The 22,427-nt window shown below is 38.0% G+C and overlaps 1 protein-coding gene across 2 annotated transcripts in view; it reads right to left on the minus strand.

Moving 5' to 3' along the window:
* LOC130911114 (RAS guanyl-releasing protein 1-like) overlaps nt 1–22,090 on the minus strand; it is a 90,961-nt gene extending 68,871 nt beyond the window's left edge. For both annotated transcript variants that reach the window (XM_057828830.1, XM_057828829.1), the window contains exon 1: nt 21,870–22,090. In XM_057828830.1, coding sequence (XP_057684813.1) covers nt 21,870–21,886 — 17 coding nt within the window. In that variant the 5' untranslated portion in view covers nt 21,887–22,090. The remainder of the gene's footprint in view (nt 1–21,869) is intronic.
* Nucleotides 22,091–22,427: the final 337 nt, after the last annotated feature.

Consider the following 22,427-nt stretch of genomic DNA (forward strand, 5'->3'; position numbering starts at 1 on the left):
ATATGTTTTATCCGATTACTCGATTACTAAAATATTCGATTGCTGCAGCCCTAATTTCTTTACACCGAGTGTTTTATCTATTGCAGATTGTCTTCACAGCCTGGTGCAGGTCTACAATGTTGTCTCTGGTGTCCTTCGACAGCTCTTTGGTCTTGGCCATTGTGGAGTTTGGAGTGTGACTGACTGAGGTTATGGACAGGTGTCTTTTATACCGATAATGAGTTAAAACAGGTGCCATTAATACAGGTAACGAGTGGAGCCTCGTTAGACTCCGTTTGAAGAAGTTAGAACTCTTTGACAGCCAGAAATCTTGCTTGTTTGTAGTTGACCAAATACTTATTTTCCATTCTAATTTGGAAATAAATTCTTTAAAAATCAAACAATGTGATTTTCTGGTTATTTTTCCACATTCTGTCTCTCATGGTTGAGGTTTACCCATGTTGACAATTACCGGCCTCTCTAATCTTTTCAAGTCGGAGAACTTGCACAATTGGTGGTTGACTAAATACTTATTTGCCCCACTGTACATGACCATGTTTCACCCATAAAATCCCCCAAAAATCCAGCTGTGGCCATTCACAGCTGTGTCTTGACACTCAGTGATACATGCTACATGGAGTTTTTGGATGAAAACAAGGTAAGTACGCAATAATATCTCGTTAAAGTCATGGCGTCTGTAATTCTGCTCTCGCGTGCTCTCACCTCCAGATAGGGTTTTGCTGTTTAAAAAACATAAAAAAAAAATGCCCTTCTGTTCGAAACTTTTCTTCCCCCAGAAAATTGAAATCTTAAGCTTTCCAATGATGTATCACGCATGCATATCGGACAATTTTGAAAGTTGGCCAAATTTGGGTCTCGGAGTGGAACTTCAAGTCACTTGAGTGTTGTCCACCATGTTCATATTTCTACTCCAGCAAAAAACAGCAAAATTAGCTCACGTGTGTTGCTACGATAAATCGACTAGGAATTGAAATGAGTTTAACACTAGAATGAACGTTCATTCTCTGCCAACCCTCCCACTTCAAATGGATTAGACGTCTAGCATTGTCAATGGCAGCTCAATAAGTTGAATTAATAAACTATTAACTAATAAACTAATAAACCATTTTGATAGCCGAGTAAATATTTAGAAATGTTGTCAACCTAAAACTTTTCCAAATTCTTTTAAAAGTAAATATTTGTATGAGAAGTCAATTTTCAAATGCCAATACTGATTAAAAATAATAATAATAATCCGTTGATTGCCAATGTCTAAAGCACATTTTGTAAGTCGATATTTGAGGCCGCTATACTGTATTGGCCCGAATATAAGACAGTTTTTTGCATTGAAATAAGACTGAAAAAGAGGGGATCGTCTTATATTCGTGGTCTAGACATTATACCCATTCACGACGCTAGATGGCGCCAGAAATCATTGAAGCGATGTTCTGTCATGTCAGATCTCAGCTACTCTCCCCATTCACGATGCTAGATGGCGCCAGATATCATTGAAGTGATGTTCTGTCATGACAGAGCTCAGCTACTAGTTTAACCAGTTTGCATTATTTTATTGCAATGTTTTTCCTTATTTAGATTTGTTTCAAGACTACAGTTACAGTTAGACTTTGATGGTTAATGCAGTTATTGCAATTTTGTTGTTTTATCACAATAGATTGGTTTATTTACATTTCAAAAACCAGAAGCCATTCATTTACGAATGTGTTTGCACTTTAGTTTACATATTTAAATATTCAGCTATTAAGATTTGAATGAGGCAAAATAACATGCTTTTGCTCTCAAATATATTATAATATGTTGTAGGGTTGTTCCGATCATGTTTTTTTGCTCCCGATCCGATCCCGATCGTTTTAGTTTGAGTATCTGCCGATCCCGATATTTCCTGATCCGATTGCTTTTTTTTGCTCCCGATTCAACTCCAATCATTCCCGATAATTTTTCCCGATCATATACGTTTTGGCAATGCATTAAGAAAAAACTGAATAAAACTCGGACGAATATATACATTTAACATACAGTACATAGTAAGTACTGTATTTGTTTATTATGACAATAAATCCTCAAAATGGCATTTACATTATTAATAGGGCTGTCAAACGATTAAAATTTTTAATCGAGTTAATTACAGCAAAAAATTAATTAATCGTAATTAATCGCAATTAATCGCAATTCAAACCATTGATAAAATATGCCATATTTTTCTGTAAATTATTGTTGGAATGGAAAGATAAGACACAAGATGAATATATACATTCAACATATGATACATAGGGACTGTATTTGTTTATTATAACAATAAATCAACAAGATGGCATTAACATTATCAACATTCTGTTAAAGCGATCCATAGATAGAAAGACTTGTAGTTTTTAAAAGATAAATGTTAGTACAAGCTATAGAAATTTTATATTAAAACCCCTCTTAATGTTTTCGTTTTAATAAAATTTGTAAAAATTTCAATCAAAAGATAAACTAGTAGCCCGCCATTGTTGATGTCAATAATTACTTCCACAGTGCTCATGGGTGCTGAAGCCTATAAAATCAGTCGCACCCAAGTGCCAGCAGAGGGCAGCAAAACTCCATAAAACACAATTAACATGTGGGCATTTCACTTTACTGTCATTAAAATGTGTCTGAGCGGGGCATGTGCGTTAATTGCGTCAAATATTTTAACGTGATTACTTTAAAAAACTAATTACTGCCCGTTAACGCGATAATTTTGACAGCCCTAATTATTAACATTCTTTCTGTGAGAGGGATCTACGGATAGAAAGACTTATGACTTGGTATATTGTGACTAAATATTGCCATCTAGTGTATTTGTTGAGCTTTCAGTAAATGATACTGTAGCCATGCCCAAATGCATGATGGGAAGTGGAACCATGACTGTGCGTAGTGCTACCAATTGATATATTTTCTCTGCGTTGGGAAATAATATAAGGTGTTAAGAAAAAGATCAGTTGCTACCTTGCTTCCCCACATTGCTTCCCATGATATTTCTAATCGTAGGGAGAGTGTTTGTAAGGCTTTAGCCAATTGAAAAAAGTTTCGAAAGGCTGCCAAAACTCACTCTACTCATTTAACGCTGCCTTTTATCTCACTATATAGGTAAAACGGCGCCATTACAGAATGAGCGCAACAATGCGTGAGTGGGTCGTGCAGCACATGCATTAATTGCGTTAAATATTTTAACGTGAAAAAATTAATTACCGTCTTTATCGGGATAAATTTGATAACCCTACCTTAAGCCTAAACTGAAGACTCTGGATGACTGTAACATATTACGTCTGTAACGTTAAATACAATTAGAAAACGATTTAATTAAAAATAAATACATAAAAAAAAAGGCATGGCCGATAGTTTTTTGCCGATTCCGATACTTTGAAAATGACGTGATCGGACCCGATCGATCGGGATGCCGATCTCTAATATGTTATAATCATTTGTTTCCGATGTGCTGTAATTATATTTTCTGTATCAAAATTAATTTGGTGTTCAAAAAGTCTTTCTTCATAGGGGATACCCAGGACTTGAACTGTATCTTTTCATCTTTGTTGCTTCATTTCTAATTGTGTATCATATTGCCTCTGTAAAGCCCTTTGAGACTTCTGTCGTGATTGAGGGCTATACAAATAAAATTGAATTGAATTGAAACTTGAGTCTTGAAAAAAAGAGGGGCATCTTATTATCAGGGCCATCTTATATTCGGGCCAATACGCGTACTTTTTTAAAAGCATTGAGGGTTGGCAGCGAATGGCCACACTCCCACTTCAAATTGATTGGATGTGTAACTCATTTAAATTCATAGTCGAATTATTGTTCCAACCCTACACGCGATAAATTTGCATTGGACATCAATCACGGTCAGTGGCAGCCTATGATTATTAGGTTAGTACTGCATATATGGACACATAAAGAGCAGGTGAAAAAGTCAAAACTGTCTGTTAATGGCATCACCTTTTCCTCAGCGTCGTCTTTCCTCTTTCTTCATGCTATTCGTGTCTGAAAACTGCTTCCCTTTTCTTTCCCCTTTGGAAACCCCCTTTCTTGTTCCCATCTATGTCAGGACTCCTGGCAACAAAACCAGAAGGCCCCCCCCCCCCCCCCACTGCCAGCCTTCACAAGGGGATATGCAAATTCCTCGCTTTCTGTCCTTAATTGATTAATTGAAGCTCCATTCAAGGGAGAGATTGTGTGGCCCCTCACAACCTACATGAAGGGGATGATTCTCCTTTCATCCATAATGCTAATGCAAACAACCCATTGACGCAAAATCTACGGTACATGAAAAATTCATTTTACGAACAGTTTTTCGAATATTTTTTCACTTCACATTACTAAAAATTCAAAAGATAATACAGTGGGGCAAATAAGTATTTAGTCAACCACCAATTGTGCAAGTTCTCCTACTTGAAAAGATTAGAGAAGCCTGTAATTGTCAACATGGGTAAACCTCAACCATGAGAGACAGAATGTGGGAAAAAAACAGAAAACAACATTGTTTGATTTTTAAAGAATTTATTTCCAAATTAGAGTGGAAAATAAGTATTTGGTCACCTACAAACAAGCAAGATTTCTGGCTGTCAAAGAGGTATAACTTCTTCTAACGAGGTCTAACGAGGTTCCACTCGTTATAGAGCAGGGCGGTAAACCGAAAATTTACCGTCACCGAAATTCTTCACGATGACCGACGTCATTTTGACCATGTCGGCAAATTCGGTAATTTAATAAAACAAGAAAATATAGTCTTTTCATCCCGCTTTGACTGTGTTGTTCGGCTATGTTCATTCCCCTTTAAGAAAGCAGACAGTGTGCTTACGTATGGAGTCACGTGGTTTTCAGGAAGCCAAACAAACAGAAGCCGGTAGGCTAACGTCAGCGGCTAACGCTACAAGTAAACGGGATGGAGTCGGGCTTAAGTTAGCTTCGCCAAACTTTCACCCGACATTAAGTAAACTCTTGGCGGGTTCCAGACGGGCTTTCACCCGCTGTCCTCCCTGGTTCTCACGATTTCAGGAGAGGATGCTTTCAGTGCTTACTTCTGGTAGCCAAGCCACAGGCTAACCCTAGCGGCTAACAGTGGCTACAAATGAACGTGAAAGAGTCGGATAGCGGTTCTAACTTGTCGAAACGGCTGAAATTAATGATTGGACTGGGCACGGACTTCATGTAGCAATCATTATGTCGCGTTATTTGGCATCCCTGTGTGATTTCTCTGAAAGCTTTCATGATGGTAAAGCACTCAGCATAAAGTATAATCCAACAGTGAAGCGTATATATAATATGCAGGCATGAAAATGGGTCAGGGGTTAAAAAGGTGAGAAAGGTGTGGAGGAAATATGTTCCGGCGTTCTGCCAAAATGTCCTCTGTCGGCGAAACGTCCTACATGTGGCGAATTTGACCATTTTAATTTTTCACATAAGGCTTAATATTTGAGCGGGGGTTTAATTAGTTGAAGGAGTTGATTTCAGCCACCATTGACTCGCACTAGCTTAGCCACTCCGGACCCCTGAAACTAACAAATAACTGGCAAACTGCACAGAATTTGTTCAAATCAACTCCAACGACTTATTAAACCCCGGCTAACTCAAAGATTAAGCCTAATGTAAAAATTCTGAACTTCCCCTTTAAAATAAAGACCACTGAATATGGCCATTAAAATGTTGTCTATAAAAGTTTTAGAGCAATAAAATAAACAACAAAAATGAATGAAATGAATAAGAATCCTTCAAACTATTTCATAATGAGTCCAAATTATTTTTCGAACAGATCATGTGACTATAGAACCTTAGAGACAGCCGTTTGCATTGCTTAGCCAAAACTTCAGCTGAGGAGGCAAGATGGATATTTAGAATTTCTTTAAACCTAAGCTTTCAAAACTTTCAACAACAACTGAGCTTGAACCGAGGATTGATCACGAGCAGTATCAAAAAGTCCTGGCTTTCGTGTTACCTGTTGTGCTGTAATTCCAAGTGGTGCTTGAATTGGATGCTTATAGCGGTCGACAGTCTTTTTGAGCCAGCGCAAAGTTCGCAGCGCACGGAGATATTTTTGTCATCTTTACTGGACAAAAATGTGACGTAATGGCTGTGTTTCCAGTGTGCAAATGCAGCCGTTTGTAGTATATCTCCTGCCTATTTCATTGCATCCTGGAGGGGAAGCAAGGCTGTGTTGTTTTGGCCGCAAACTCCCAGCACTCACGGCTCACGCATCATGGTAATACACGTGACCCTTTTTTTTCCATCCTTGATTAGAAACTCCCATGACTACAGTATTCTTCATTCTACATACATTATGGGGCAATAACAAAATAGTAACGCACAGGCATCAAGGAAAGTCATTTTACTCAGATTACTGATTTAGAAAAATGAACGCGTTAGATTGTTCTTTACTGAAAGAAAGTAATCAGATTACAGTTACGCATTACTCACATAACGCGTTACTGACAACACTGCTTTTATATTACCGTTAAATACACAAGCTTGACGCTACCTTAACGGGAGCTATTTTTCACTGGACGCTCTGGCAGTGTTCAACGCAAGCTGCGACAAACGGCACTAACTTTGTCATACCGCAAAATATGAAAACGATTAAAACCATTACTCACCAAATTCAATATGCTGGCGAATGCATTCATCTAAGAAAAAAAAAAATTGGGAGTGAGACCTCACCTCGTCCAGCGAACGTGAATTTGTTCGTAGGACAAGATCATCTGTCGCAATTAGCGATCTTTGACGCTCTTTTTCTCCTCCCCACATACAAACTTGATTCTCTCTTAGCGGCTGTGATTAACCTCAATGAAGTTGCTCTCCTAACTAAGCCTTGCCTATCATTCGTCTTTGTAAGTTTTTAGTAACTTTGTGTATTGAATTTGAAAGGAAAATGTGTGTTTTGTTTTTGGCGAACTTTTTCATGAAGCTAAATTGTTGAAGCGACTCACGTGGAAAAATACGATTTTACAACGTTTTAAATGTATTCATTTGGTATATTTCAGTTACCACGATTTGAGAGATCAATAAATTGAAGAATTTACGCCTTGCGTTTGGAGTGTTTCTTTTTGGGTTTGCTGGAATAGCGTCACTGACACTCGCACCATCAAACAGAGGAAGGGGTAAGTGCTGCCGCGCCAAGCCACTTCTGGCTGCATTTTCGACACATGAAAAATAACGAATACGTACTACTGTATGACGGAAAATTTTAGTGGTTTTGTAACCGCCACGTTTTCATAGCATGGTAAACCGTGAAGGTAACCGGCACATGCCTACACCCGAACCCCCCCACCCCCCTTAAAAGTTTTCTCCTCGGATCTACACGATTCAAGTAAGTCATCCTTTTTGACTTCAAAACGGCGAATTTCGCCGAAAGGTGAGAGATTTTCATGCCTGAATATGACAGTTTAATGGCCACAGCTATTTTTCTGTATGTGTTTGCTTTATTCTGCCATCATAAAACCTTGAATATTTCATTGGCATCAGAGCAATACAGCTTTAATCTGGTTGTGTCTGTGTGGGGGGGTGCATGCATTAAAAAATGTTTCGGGAAAAAAAAAAACCTGAAACCTTGACGTACACACTTGTGTTGAATAATTATGTCACAGCAGCCATTACCAATAAGTTGCCTGAAGTGTACTGTTAAAGCTGCAAGTCATTTGTGTTAGAATGACATGTTTGCATAGTCGTCATATTGATTTTTATAATGTTGTAGATTTTTCAAGTCATTCAAGCTGTTATAAATGTTCACACTAGAATTCTTATTGTTTACAAGATTTTTTTTAATACTTAATGCTTAGACTGCATGTGCAATTGTTAAATTGAAAGCTGGAAAATAAATTTAACGAGAAACGGTTGATTTGTATTCCATGCATTGATTCAAATTTTCAAACTATATAACAGTCCGCTTGGGCGATTTTATCGTCATTTATCGTTATCGAGGTAAATCTGCTCAATTTATCGTGATACGTACTTAAGGCCATATCGCCCAGCCCTATCTCGTTACCTATATTAATGGCACCTGTTTTAACTCATTATCAGTATAAAAGACACCTGTCCACAACCTCAGTCAGTCACACTCCAAACTCCACTATGGCCAAGACCAAAGAGCTGTCGAAGGACGCCAGAGACACGCAGATGGCCATTTTCTAATAATTGCTCCCACAGTTGATTTCTTTACACCAAGCGTTTTACCTATTGCAGATTCAGTCTTCCCAGCCTGGTGCAGGTCTACAGTTTTGTCTCTGACTTAAAACAGGTGCCATTAATACAGGTAACGAGTGGAGCCTCGTTAGACCCCGTTAGAAGAAGTTAGACCTCTTTGACAGCCAGAAATCTTGCTTGTTTGTAGATGACCAAATACTTATTTTCCACTCTAATTTGGAAATAAATTCTTTAAAAATCAAACAATATGGTTTTTTGTTCTTTTTTGACATTCTGTCTCTCATGGTTGAGGTTTACCCATGTTGACAATTACAGGCCTCTCTAATCTTTTCAAGTAGGAGAACTTAAACAATTGGTGGTTGACTAATTACTTATTTGCCCCACTGTATTATCTTTTGAATTTTTAGTAATATGAAGTGAAAAAATATTCGAAAAACTGTTGGTAAAATGAATTTTTCCTGTACCGTAGATTTTGCGTCAATGGGTTGTTTGCATTAGCATTGGGGATGAAAGGAGAATCATCCCCTTCATGTAGGTTGTGAGGGGCCACACAATCTCTCCCCTGAATGGAGCTTCAATTAATCAATACTTATTTGCCCCACTGTACGTAAAATGAGTGTTTTTGTTATTTTTTTTTTTTTTCTTTTAACCAAGAATCTTGACCAGGGGTGTCCAAACGTTTTGCAAAGGGGGCCAGATTTGGTGTGGTAAAAATGCGGGGGGCCGACCTTGGCTGACGTTCTTTACGTAGAACAATTTATTTAAGCACATTTTAGCAAGCCATTCCTTGTGTCACATTTGCTTTATTATTTTTTTAAATTGATAATTCCAACAATCTCGCAACTAACCTTTGTAGAGTTCTCCTTCGACTCTCGGGCTTTTGTGAATACTGCTGCTGTAAAATTAAACTAGCTTCAAGTGGCTTCAATTTCTCGCGACGTATCTTCCCTGTAATCCCGTCGTACATGTCAGTGTGTCTTGTTTGGTAATATCACCTCAAATTAAACTCTTTAAAAACTGACTGTCTCTTTGCAAATGAGGCAGGCACAGTTGTTGCGTATTTTAGTGAAGAAATAGTCCAATTTCCACCCATCCTAGAAGCGTCGGCCGTCGCAGTCAACTTTTTTTAATGTTGATTGTCGCCATTTTAGAAAATTGGGAGTAAAGAGTCACACGGGGTAATGTTGCTTAGTGTGCTGCTGCCTTTTAGTGGGTAAATGAGGAGCAGCATTTAGTGTGTAAGCTACTTCATATGCTGGTTGCAGTACTGCTGACCAATTTATTCAGTCTATGTGCGGGCCAGACGTTATTGATTTTATGACAGAGGCTGGGGGCCGGATGAAATTTGACCAAGGGCTGCATTTGGCACCCGGGCCGGACTTTGGACATGTCTGATCTTGACTGTTTTATGTTCATATCTATAGACATTCAGGGATTTATGCGTTTATATACCTGAATTTTCAACTTAAAAAGCTTTTTGTTTTGTGATGGGCGCCATGTTTGATTTTGTATCCATACACAATAGCGTTACTTTACATTCAAATAATCAGGCAATTCGCAGCCGACTGCCCGTTTTTTGGCAAAAAACTAGTAATTTAGACATATCTGTGTCCATACAAAAAAATAGGCTTTTACGTGTTTTATTTTATACAACATTTCAATCTAAAAACGACAAGGGCCAGATAGTGACATCGGAATTCAACCTAAATAAGTTGTGATTGTAATTTGAAAAATGCAAATTTAGCTTTTGTTGAGTAAAAGTGAGATGATTCCGCATGCTTTTCTCAAGTATTAAGTTTCTGATGTGAAAATGCAGTGATTAGTGATGGAGTGAGTTGCTATTACGGGCAAAAACTTATATGTTAAATGTTGGTATTGATCCTGGAAATATAGGTTATTACTATCTCTGCATTTGGTGATTATTGTGCATCTTGTGTAAAATTGGATAATTTTATAGCCATTTTAAGTTTCTTTATACTTATATAAAAAAAATAATCGTGACAATGCCATTGTTTAGTTGTTGGAATTCACTACTTGTTCACATTTGATGTGGAAAAAAAATAGCACTAAATTACATTTTTGCACAGTAACATTTGATCTTTGTATACTTTAAAATTTTACATACATATTTGAATAGAATTAGCGGCGTGACATTATCGGTTATCGGGTGGAAGGGGCAGGAAATTATCGGTTATCGATATCGGTTGATAAATGCATTATCGTGCATCACTACTATCTACTAAAACCACTTTGCATTCCGCCGTAATTTTCAAGCATATAGTCGCTTCCTGGTCACGTCTGCAGCTCTGGCCTCTTTAACCTGATTGGCTGGAACATCACATGACCGTGGAAGTGGTTGGACAGTTGAGGTTTTGCTGCATAAGGAATCAATGAATCAGGAAGTACTGTCTTGCTTGCAAGGCTAAAAGGCAACACCATTTTTTATTTATTGTGATTTGCATGATTTCCTCAGGAATGAACGGAAATGATATAAAAATGGTAACTGTTCCTTGACAATCAAATTCATTTACTAATTGCTTAGTCAATTAATCAGCCAGAGTTTACCTGCCATTGACAGCGGGAAATGGCCAGTCCATTTTGACTGAGAAGGGCCAATGAAGGAATATAAAATAAAATCAGAATATCTCTTATCATTTATTATTATTTTACATTTAAATACTTAATATCAAATTTTCTCTTATAGTTTTATTTTTTAACTAATTGGCTGCCTTTGGTAGCTATAGACATCCAATCCAATTTGAATAGGGGGCTGGCAGAGATCCAACCAGCTAACTCAAACCCTATTTATTGGATTTTTAAAGGGGGAGAAAAAAAAAAAAAAAAAAAAAAAAAAAAAAAACTTTCAGCTTATCAGTGCAACTGCAACATAAATACTCAATCCTCGCAGAGGATAAAGAAAACATGACACAAATAACGGAACTGATGGTGATGGACGTCCAATCCATTTTCACTGGGGGGTTTGGCAGCGTTGAAATAAATAATTAATAAAAAACAATTATTAGTCGTCTTAATTTTTTTCATTGAAAAATAAAATAAAACACGAATATGTACAATAACCCCCCATTTATTAAAAATGGTAAATAAATATTTCAAAAATTAAATTACTTTTTACTTTTTTATTTCTCTTGAAAAATACTTTGTTGTTAAAAAAAAAAGTAAATTACTACAAAAAAAAATTTAAACCATTTATTGTTTTTAAATAAAACAATGGTATTATAAAAATGAATAATATGAATGAAGATAACAAAAATATGTATAAATTCAGTATGCATACATATAATACTGCATATAAATAAACGTATAAACATGACGAAAAAAAGATTCTCACTACGATGAATTTTGAATAAAATTTTGGAGAGGATTGTTTTTAAATAAAACAATAAATGTTATCATAAAAATTAATAATATCAAAATAACAAGTATGTATAAATTCTATATATGCTCTATATACAGGGGTGCACATAAGTGGTCCGCATGCGCGCATGCGTACCGGACGTAGACAAACGCGCTGGCCCTCAACGACTTCCATACGCTTTTGCGTACCGATGGCTGACCACCGTATTTGCGGCGGACACGAGAAAATAACTTCTCAAAATGTCAAAGAGGCAAGCCACACTGAGTAATTACTTCCGTGTTCCCCCACCCCCGTCAAAAGACAGACAGACGACAGAGACGTCACCGGAGCTACCGAAAAAAAGGACTTGCTGAAAAGTAGGAGGTACCATGGCTAGAAGCAAATGATGCTCGCACGGAAATGCGGTACAAAATGTGCTGTGAGAATTCCAATGTCGCCGATAAGAGCAGCGCATTTTATGTAGGGTCAAAGAATTTCAGCCATCCAAACTTTGAAAAGCACGAAAAAAACAGAGAGCGTGTGGCAATTAAGCAAACTATTGATGTCAAACAGGACCCCGCTCGCCCTATGGACAAGTGGCGGAATAAAGGTAATGAACAGCTACATGCACTGACAAACGTGTTTTTGCTCGCATTTTACAAAGCTAAACATGCACGTTCAATAAGGTCTTATGAGGAGGGCGTCCCGCTTTTAAAAAGGCTTGGAGTTAATGTGGGAGCCGCATAATGCCCTTTATTTTGAATTGGTGCTTTTTATTTCTTTACATTTCACTTCAAAGTAATGGCAATTTTGTTGTGCCAGTTGATGTTAATCAAGCATTAATTCTTAATATAATTAATTAAAGTTAATTGGCTCTAAGTAAAGCTTGTCATAAATTTATCGCATCAGGCGGGTCGGCTCTCAAGCTCAATGAGGACCAAGTCACATCTCCAGGTCCTCCTCTGAGAACCTGGGCAAAAAAATTATGTGCACCCCTGTCTATATATATATATACACTGTATATATATAATATATGGCGGAAAACACAGACAAGACTGAAAAAGCAGTTTCTGCTCTTGCACTTCTCTCTTCACAAACTCTTTGTTGTGTTAGAACAATATGTATATATGCTACCATTGCAGATTCATGGCGCATTAAGCCACCAAACTATTTTTAATTTGTCCCTTTTACCCTGGAAACACCCGTTTACAGACGTCGCGCAATCGCTTTTGTTTAAACCCAGCCATAAAAAGACGGTTATTAATTATATTTATTAATGAAAATGTCTGTCATTTTTATCTTAGAATGATTAATTGATGTCTAATATTTCGTTTAACAAAAAAAAAAAAAAAAAAAAAAAAAGACTTAAAAAAAATATTCACTTGCATATTCTAAACTTTTAAACAAATTACGCCACAATGGAAAAAAATGGCATCTGTAAAAATGTCATGGATATCTACCTCAAATAGCTCTTAAATGTATTTTTTTGTTACTATCACATTTTCCCCAATATGTTAGATAAGTAATCGATCCAAACAAACAAACAAACAAAAAAAAAGTTTAAAAGGGTAAATATATAAAAAAGAACATCTCGACCACTCCTTGATGTCTGCGATTTCTGCATCACGACCCTTGTTATATTGAATTTTAAACAGCAAAACCCTATCTGGAGGTGAAAGCACGCGAGAGCAGAATTACAGACGCCATGGCTTTAACAAGATATTATCACGTACTTACCTTGTTTCGATCCAAAAACTCCACGTAGCATGTATCACTGAGTGTCAAGACACAGCTGTGAATGGCCACAGCTGGTTTTTGGGGGATTTTATGGGTGAAACATGGTAATATAACAACGGTCACGATGCAGAAATCGCAGACATCAAGGAGTGGTCGAGATGTTCTTTTTCATGTAATTACCCCTTTAAACGTTATTTTTCAATTTTTCTTTGTTTGGATCGAATATTTATCATCTGAAATATCGGGGAAAATGCGACAGTAACGAAAAAAATACAATTAAGCAATAGTAATGAGGTAAATATCTGTGACTTTTTTACAGACGCCAATTTTTTTATTGTGACGTGTTTGTTTGTTTAAAAGCTTAAAATATGCGGGTGAATAATTTTTTAAAGTCGTTTTTTTTTTTAAACTAAATATTAGACATCAATTAATGATTCTAAGCTAAAAATGACAGACATTTCGAATAATAAATACGATTACTTACCTTCTTTTTATGGCTAGGTTGAAACAAAAGCGGTTGCGCGACGTCTGTAAATGGGGGTTTCCAGGGTAAAAGGGACAAATTAAAAAGAGTTTGGTGGCTTAATGCGCCATGAATTTGCGATGGCAGCATATAGACATATTGTTCTATCAAACACAACAGTTGTTTTGGCTTTAAATACTGCAGTTTCTTTTAAAGAGGAGTGCAAGAGCAGAAACGGCTTTTTTAGTCTTGTCAGTGTTTTCCGCTATATACTATATATATGGCGGAAAACACTCCGGTGACTTGACGTTCCGCTCTGAGACCACCAGTTTGGCCAAATTTCAAAATTGTTCTATATGCATGTGTGATACATCATTGGAAAGCTTAAAATCTCAATTTTTGGGGGCGTGAACATTTTTGAACAGGAGGGCATTTAATTTTTTTTTTTTTTTTAAACAGCAAAACCCTAACTAGAGGTGAGAGCACGCGAGAGCAGAATTACAGACGCCATGACTTTAACGAGATGTTATCGCGTACTTACTTTGTTTCAATCCAAAAACTCGGTGTAGCATGTATCACTGAGTGTCAAGACACAGCTGTGAATGGCCACAGCTGGATTTTTGGGGGAATTTATGGGTGGAACATGGTCATATAACAAGGGTCGCGATGCAGAAATCGCAGACATCAAGGAGTGGTGGAGATGTTCTTTTTCATATATTTACCCTGTTATTTGGTTTTTTTTTTTTCTTTGTTTGGATCAGTTATTTATCATCTAATATGTTGGGGAAAATGCGACAGTAACGAAAAAAATACAATTAAACAATAGTTATGAGGTAGCTATCCGTGACTTTTTTTACAGATGCCAACTTTTTCATTGTGACGTAATTTGTTTAAAAGATATTATTTTAAAATATAAGACATATTATCGTGTACTTACCTTGTTTTGATCCAGACACAGCTGTGAATGGCCAAAGCTGGATTTTGGGGGGATTTTATGGGTGAAACATGGTCATATAATAAGGGTCGTAATGCAGAAATCGCAGACAGCAAGGAGTGGTTGAGATTTTCTTTTTCATATATTCACCCTTTTAAACTGTTTTTTTTTTTTCAATTTTTTTTTGTTTAGATCGATTATTTATGATCTAACATATCGGAGAAAATGCGACAGTAACAAAAAAAATACAATTAAGCGATAGTTATGAGGTAGATATCCGTGACTTTTTTACAGACGCCATTTTTTAACAATTGTGACATAATTGTTTAAAAGTTTAAAATATGCGAGTGAATAATTTTTTTAAGTCGTTTTTTTTTTTTTTTAACTAAATATTAGACATCAATTAATGGTTCTAAGCTAAAAATGACAGACAATTTGAATAATAAATACGATTACTTACCTTCTTTTTATGGCTAGGTTGAAACAAAAGCGGTTATGCGACGTCTGTAAACAGGGGTTTCCAGGGTAAAACGGACAAATTAAAAATAGTTCAGGGACATAATGCACAATGAATCTGCTATGGCAGCATATACGTAGACATATTGTTCTATCAGACACAACAGTTCTTTTGGCTTAAAATACAGCAGTTTCTTTTATAGAGGGGTGCGAGAGCAGAAACTGCTTTTTCAGCCTTGTCTGTGTTTTCTGCCATACATACATACATACATACATATATACAGTATATATGGCGGAAAACACTTAGGTGACTTGAAGTTCCGCTCTGAGACCCCCAATTTGACCAAATTTCAAATTTGTCCTATATGTATATGTAATACATCATTGGAAAGCTTAAAATCTCAATTTTCTGGGGGAAGAAAAATTTTGAACAGGAGGGCATTTTTTTTACCAAAAAAACAAAAAAACATATTTACACACCAAAACCCTAACTGGAGGCGAGAGCACGCGAGAGCAGAATTAAAGAGGCCATGATTTTAACTAGATATTATTGTGTACTTACCTTGTTTTGATCCAAAAACTCCATGTGGCATGTATCATCGGGTGTCAAGACACCGTATATACCATATATATGTATATATACATATATACATATATACATACATATATATATATATATATATATATATATATATGTATATATACAGTGCCTTGCAAAAGTATTCGGCCCCCTTGAATCTTGCAACCTTTCGCCACATTTCAGGCTTCAAACATAAAGATATGAAATTTAATTTTTTTGTCAAGAATCAACAACAAGTGGGACACAATCGTGAAGTGGAACAACATTTATTGGATAATTTAAACTTTTTTAACAAATAAAAAACTGAAAAGTGGGGCGTGCAATATTATTCGGCCCCTTTACTTTCAGTGCAGCAAACTCACTCCAGAAGTTCAGTGAGGATCTCTGAATGATCCAATGTTGTCCTAAATGACCGATGATGATAAATAGAATCCAGCGGTGTGTAATCAAGTCTCCGTATAAATGCACCTGCTCTGTGATAGTCTCAGGGTTCTGTTTAAAGTGCAGAGAGCATTATGAAAACTAAGGAACACATCAGGCAGGTCCGAGATACTGTTGTGGAGAAGTTTAAAGCCGGATTTGGATACAAAAAGATTTCCCAAGCTTTAAACATCTCAAGGAGCACTGTGCAAGCCATCATATTGAAATGGAAGGAGCATCAGACCACTGCAAATCTACCAAGACCCGGCCGTCCCTCCAAACTTTCTTCTCAAACAAGGAGAAAACTGATCAGAGATGCAGCCAAGAGGCCCATGATCACTCTGGATGAACTGCAGAGATCTACAGCTGAGGTGGGAGAGTCTGTCCATAGGACAACAATCAGTCGTACACTGCACAAATCTGGCCTTTATGGAAGAGTGGCAAGAAGAAAGCCATTTCTCAAAGATATCCATAAAAAGTCTCGTTTAAAGTTTGCCACAAGCCACCTGGGAGACACACCAAACATGTGGAAGAAGGTGCTCTGGTCAGATGAAACCAAAATGGAACTTTTTGGCCACAATGCAAAACGATATGTTTGGCGTAAAAGCAACACAGCTCATCACCCTGAACACACCATCCCCACTGTCAAACATGGTGGTGGCAGCATCATGGTTTGGGCCTGCTTTTCTTCAGCAGGGACAGGGAAGATGGTTAAAATTGACGGGAAGATGGATGCAGCCAAATACAGGAACATTCTGGGAGAAAACCTGTTGGTATCTGCACAAGACCTGAGACTGGGACGGAGATTTATCTTCCAACAGGACAATGATCCAAAACATAAAGCCAAATCTACAATGGAATGGTTAAAAAATAAACGTATGGCCAAGTCAAAGTCCAGACCTGAATCCAATCAAGAATCTCTGGAAAGAGCTGAAGACTGCTGTTCACAAACACTCTCCATCCAACCTCACTGAGCTCGTGCTGTTTTGGAAGGAAGAATGGGCAAGAATGTCAGTCTCTCGATGTGCAAAACTGATAGAAACATACCCCAAGCGACTTGCAGCTGTAATTGGAGCAAAAGGTGGCGCTACAAAGTATTAATGCAAGGGGGCCGAATAATATTGCACGCCCCACTTTTCAGTTTATTTGTTAAAAAAGTTTAAATTATCCAATACATTTTGTTCCACTTCACGATTGTGTCCCACTTGTTGTTGATTCTTGACAAAAAATTAAAATTTTATATCTTTATGTTTGAAGCCTGAAATGTGGCGAAAGGTTGCAAGGTTCAAGGGGGCCGAATACTTTTGCAAGGCACTGTATATATATATATATATATATATATATATATATACATATATTTATTAGGGCTGTCAAACGATTAAAATTTTTAATCGAATTAATTACAGCTTAAAAATTAATTAATCGTAATTAATCGCAATTAATCGCAATTCAAATCATCTATAAAATATGCCATATTTTTCTGTAAATTATTGTTGGAATGGAAAGATAAGACAAGATGGATATATACATTCAACATACGGTACATAAGGACTGTATTTGTTTATTATAACAATAAATCAACAAGATGGCATTAACATTATTAACATTCAGTTAAAGTGATCCATGGATAGAAAGACTTGTAGTTCTTAAAAGATGAATATTAGTACAAGTTATAGAAATGTTATATTAAAACGCCTCTTAATGTTTTCGTTTTAATAAAATTTGTAAAATTTTCAATCAAAAAAATAAACTAGTAGCCCTATTCTGTCCTCAATGTGTGTGAGTACACAAATTGACAGATAGCGAACATAAGTTCCAAAAAGAAATCAGACGGTGTGGCAAAGTTGCATGGGCTTTACTGAAGTCATGTTTTTGACAGGAGCACGTTTCTTGTATTTTTGTAAAACTGAAAATAACAAGGCAATGTGTCAATAACTTGCATAAATCACAAAATAACATAAAATGTACACACACGTGTCCATTTGAGCAGTAGCACTAGCCAATTAGCTCACAAGCATCTAACAATGTAACTGCATTTCACCATATATGTGAACAAATTCAAATACACATCATCAATAACTATCTAATGCTTATGAATATAAACAAAGGAGGAATATAACTCACAAGCGATGCATGTATTAGACACAAACAGTGTGATGGGGCTATGAGAACTGCCACTGAATACTGGATGCGGACGTTAGCTGGTCTGAATAGCACTGTCTATTAGTGTGAGTTCGCGTCGACATATAATCACGTCAGAAAAGCGCGCCGAAACCCAAATAATCAGCTGCACTGAAACGCCAGCAGAGGGCGACATTACGCCACATAACATATGCAAGTCACACCCAAGCGCCAGCAGAGGGCGGAAAAACTCCAAAAAACACAATTAACAAGTTGGCCTTTCACTGTACTGACATTTAAATCTGTCTGAGCGGGCCTAGTGCGTTAATTGCGTCAAATATTTTAACGTGATTAATTTAAAAAATTAATTAACGCCCGTTAACGCGATAATTTTGACAGCCCTAATATTTATATACACACTCAGCGGCCACTTTATTAGGTACACCATGCAAGTAACGGGTTGGACCCCCTTTTGCCTTCAGAACTGCCTCAATTCTTCGTGGCATAGATTCAACAAGGTGCTGGAAGCATTCTTCAGAGAGTTTGGTCCATATTGACATGATGGCATCACACAGTTGGTGCAGATTTGTAGACTGCACATCCACGATGCGAATCTCCCGTTCCACCACATCCCAAAGATGCTCTATTGGATTAAGATCTGGTGACTGTGGAGGCCATTTGAGTACAGTGAACTCATTGTCATGTTCAAGAAACCAGTCTGAGATGATTCCAGCTTTATGACATGGCGCATTATCCTGCTGAAAGTAGCCTTCAGAAGTGGGGTACATTGTGGTCATAAAGTGATGGACATGGTCAGTAACAATATTCAGGTAGGCTATGGCGTTCCAACGATGCTCAATTGGTACCAAGGGGCCCAAAGAGTGCCAAGAAAATATTCCCCCACACCACCATTACACCACCACCAACAACCTAAACCGTTGATACAAGGCATGATGGATCCATGGTTTCATGTTGTTGACGCCAAATTCTGACCCTACCATCCGAATGTCGCAGCAGAAATCGAGACTCATCAGACCAGGCAACGTTTTTCCAATCTTCTATTGTCCACTTTCAATGAGCTTGTGCAAATTGTAGCCTCAGTTTCCTGTTTTTAGCTGAAAGGAGTGGCACCCGGCGTGGTCTTCTTCTGCTGTAGCCCATCTGCCTCAAAGTTCGACGTACTGTGCGTTCAGAGATGCTCTTCTGCCTACCTTGGTTGTAACGGGTGGTTATTTGAGTCACTGTTGCCTTTCTATCAGCTCAAACCAGTCTGTCCATTCTCCTCTGACCTCTGGCATCAACAAGGCATTTCCGCCCACAGAACTGCCGCTCATTGGATATTTTTTCTTTTTCGGACCATTCTCTGTAAACCCTAGAGATGGTTGTGCGTGAAAATCCCAGTAGATCAGCAGTTTCTGAAATACACATACCAGCCCTTCTGGCACCAACAACCATGCCACGTTCAAAGTCACTCAAATCACCTTTCTTCCCCATACTGATGCTCGGTTTGAACTGCAGGAGGTTGTCTTAAAACTTGCCTAAATGCACTGAGTTGCCGCCATGTGATTGGCTGATTAGAAATTAAGTGTTAACGAGCAGTTGGACAGGTGTACCTAATAAAGAGGTCGTGAGTGTATATACAGGGTGACCCAAAAAAAAGTTAACACTCAGTTGACTGCTTGTTTAAAAGCCATTGAAACATATTTAAATAGGTTGTCATGGTTAAGTGATACATCATAGTCACTCAATGCAGCTGGTAATCTCTCGTCTCTACAATTCCTGTGCTTCTGCTGAAAATGAAGAAAACTTTAGCTGTACCTGAATTGCTGCGTGCCGGTCTGACACCTACTGAGATTGCAGCAAATCTGAGAATATCCAGATGTGCAGTCTACAAAGTTAAAAAGAAGCTGAAAGATACTGGAACAGCCTCACGAAAACCTGGGTCTGGAAGTGCCGATCTGTGCGGACCAAAAAGTTGATTGACAAGGTGATATGTGGCCACCCCAGAGTCCAGATCTAAATCCCCTGGATTATAGCATATGGGCAACTGTGGAGGACAGTGCCTGTAAGAAGCCACAAACTTCTGTGGCAGCCTTGGAGAGGTCCATTGTTAGATCTTGGGAAAAGATGACAGCATCCTACATAAAGAAGACCTGTCAAGTGTTCCGCAGGCGCCTGGAGGCTGTTGTGACACTTAAGGGAGGACACGTTGAAAAATAGAGTGTACTGTATATGTTCTTTACAATAAAGTATAATTTGTGATTCAATTCTAATTCTAAGATGAATAAACATGGCATTTAAGTTGTATTATGGCAGTGTAAACTTTTTTTTGGGTCCCCCTGTACCAGGGGTCGCGTTAACCGAATATTTTCCGTCGTTGACCGTTTTTTTAAAACAGTGACGGAAAAAACTGAAGTCCATCCGTCATTTTGACAGGTTGCAATTCACACCCCAGACCACAGGGTGGCGAGTGAGCATATTAATTAGCTATTGTCTCTCTTGATGCATGACGTCGTTGGCCTTACTCGGAAAAATGTCAAGGCAACTGAGTGTTTGCCTGGCACGGCCAGACTGTTCTCCCTGTATTTTTCAAACACTGAGAGAAAAGTCTGGGACCCAGGCTCTCGAGTAGGTACAAAATCAATCGACAAATCAGATTTGTTTATTTGCGTGACGTGTTCTTCACGAGCAACGTCACTCTTGCGCGCCGAAAGTCGTCTCTACAACAACACGGATGGCGGGAGAGCCGAGAATATGTTCCAATCCGCGGTAAATTCAGTTTTAAATGAGCTAAAACACATCGACACGAGACATTGACAACAGTCTGTCTCGCGGTAGCCATGTTGAATAAACTCCGTTCTCCTCGTATGTTTACTTCCGCGCGCAAGTCCCTCGTCACTTTGCTAACGGCACGTCTGCCCGTCGCTGATTGGTGCACTCCGCTGTCTGTTTGCCTTTTGTTAAGCTTGTTCGGACAGAATATTAATTAAAAATGAATGAAAACTAAATATTATTGAATATGTCATTATTATCATTTTTAAAATGTAAGTGACGGGTAAAAATAGATTATGACCGGATTTTTATGACACTGTCAGTCAAAATGACAGACAACGAAAAAGTGTAGCGCAACCTCTGCCCTGTACATACTTTTTTTTTTTTTTTTTTTTTTTTTTTAAATCCCCACTGGTGCATTGGTGGTAGTTTCCAATTTTGTATTTTAAAAGCAGATTAATTATTTGGCTTGACGTGTTGAAGCCATTTCAGTTGGGATGGCTGATATTATTCGCGATCATGTTTTACTACCATTGACGGTGATAGAACGATCACTGCCAACCCACCAGTCGAACTGGATTGGATGACCACCCCTGCCAATAGCAGCCAATGAGTTAATAAAGATTAAGATTCCCCCCTCCCCCAAACAATACTTTCAAATTCTACAGGTGACGCATGTCAGACTATTGACTGTTTAACTGAAAAATATGACATTTAAACATGCTGGTCAAACAAATTAGCTGTGCGCGCGCACTACAACACTCAATACCCCCAGACACACTCTTTTCTTGTAGTTTTAACCACACTTCTGTACTATATGACTCATGTCATCACAATCTTGCACACACCCAAGTTTTCCCGCACTTTTTTTATGCGTTACCTCTTATGCTTGTTCATCTCGGGTGCGTTCTCTCCGCGGCCTTCTCCATCAGAGCACGGCGTCGCTATGGCGCCGTGCTTGACCCCTTACTCCGTCCTTTACCGAGTGCTCGCCCATCGGCCTATAACTGGACTTCAGGCACCTGCTGTTGATGTGGCGTGCAGAATGTCGAGAGAAGGTGGAACAAAAAAAAAAAAAAAAAAATCACTTGTTGTGTCTACATAAACAAGTCAGCATCTTAAATGGAGGAACTGGCTCTGGCAGATAGGGGAACTTGCATCAGTTTCTGTGTACAAGGGGGAGGGGTGAGGCCGTAGAGAGAGAATGGTGCACACATGCAGAGCTTGTGTAGGAAGGAGGAGAGAGGGGGAGTCATCAACAATCGTCATGTGGCCCAGGAAGCAGCATTTGAAGGAACTTCCTGTAGGGAATAATAGAAATAATCCATTTCCATGCTCCAGCTGTGCAGCCATGCTTTTCGGGGAGATTGGGGTTGGTTGTCTCTAGAGTTGTCTGATATTGACTTATTGATCGAAAAACACAATATCCTGATATTTT

Source organism: Corythoichthys intestinalis, unplaced genomic scaffold, assembly GCF_030265065.1.
Source record: "Corythoichthys intestinalis isolate RoL2023-P3 unplaced genomic scaffold, ASM3026506v1 HiC_scaffold_23, whole genome shotgun sequence".
Taxonomy (NCBI): domain Eukaryota; kingdom Metazoa; phylum Chordata; class Actinopteri; order Syngnathiformes; family Syngnathidae; genus Corythoichthys; species Corythoichthys intestinalis.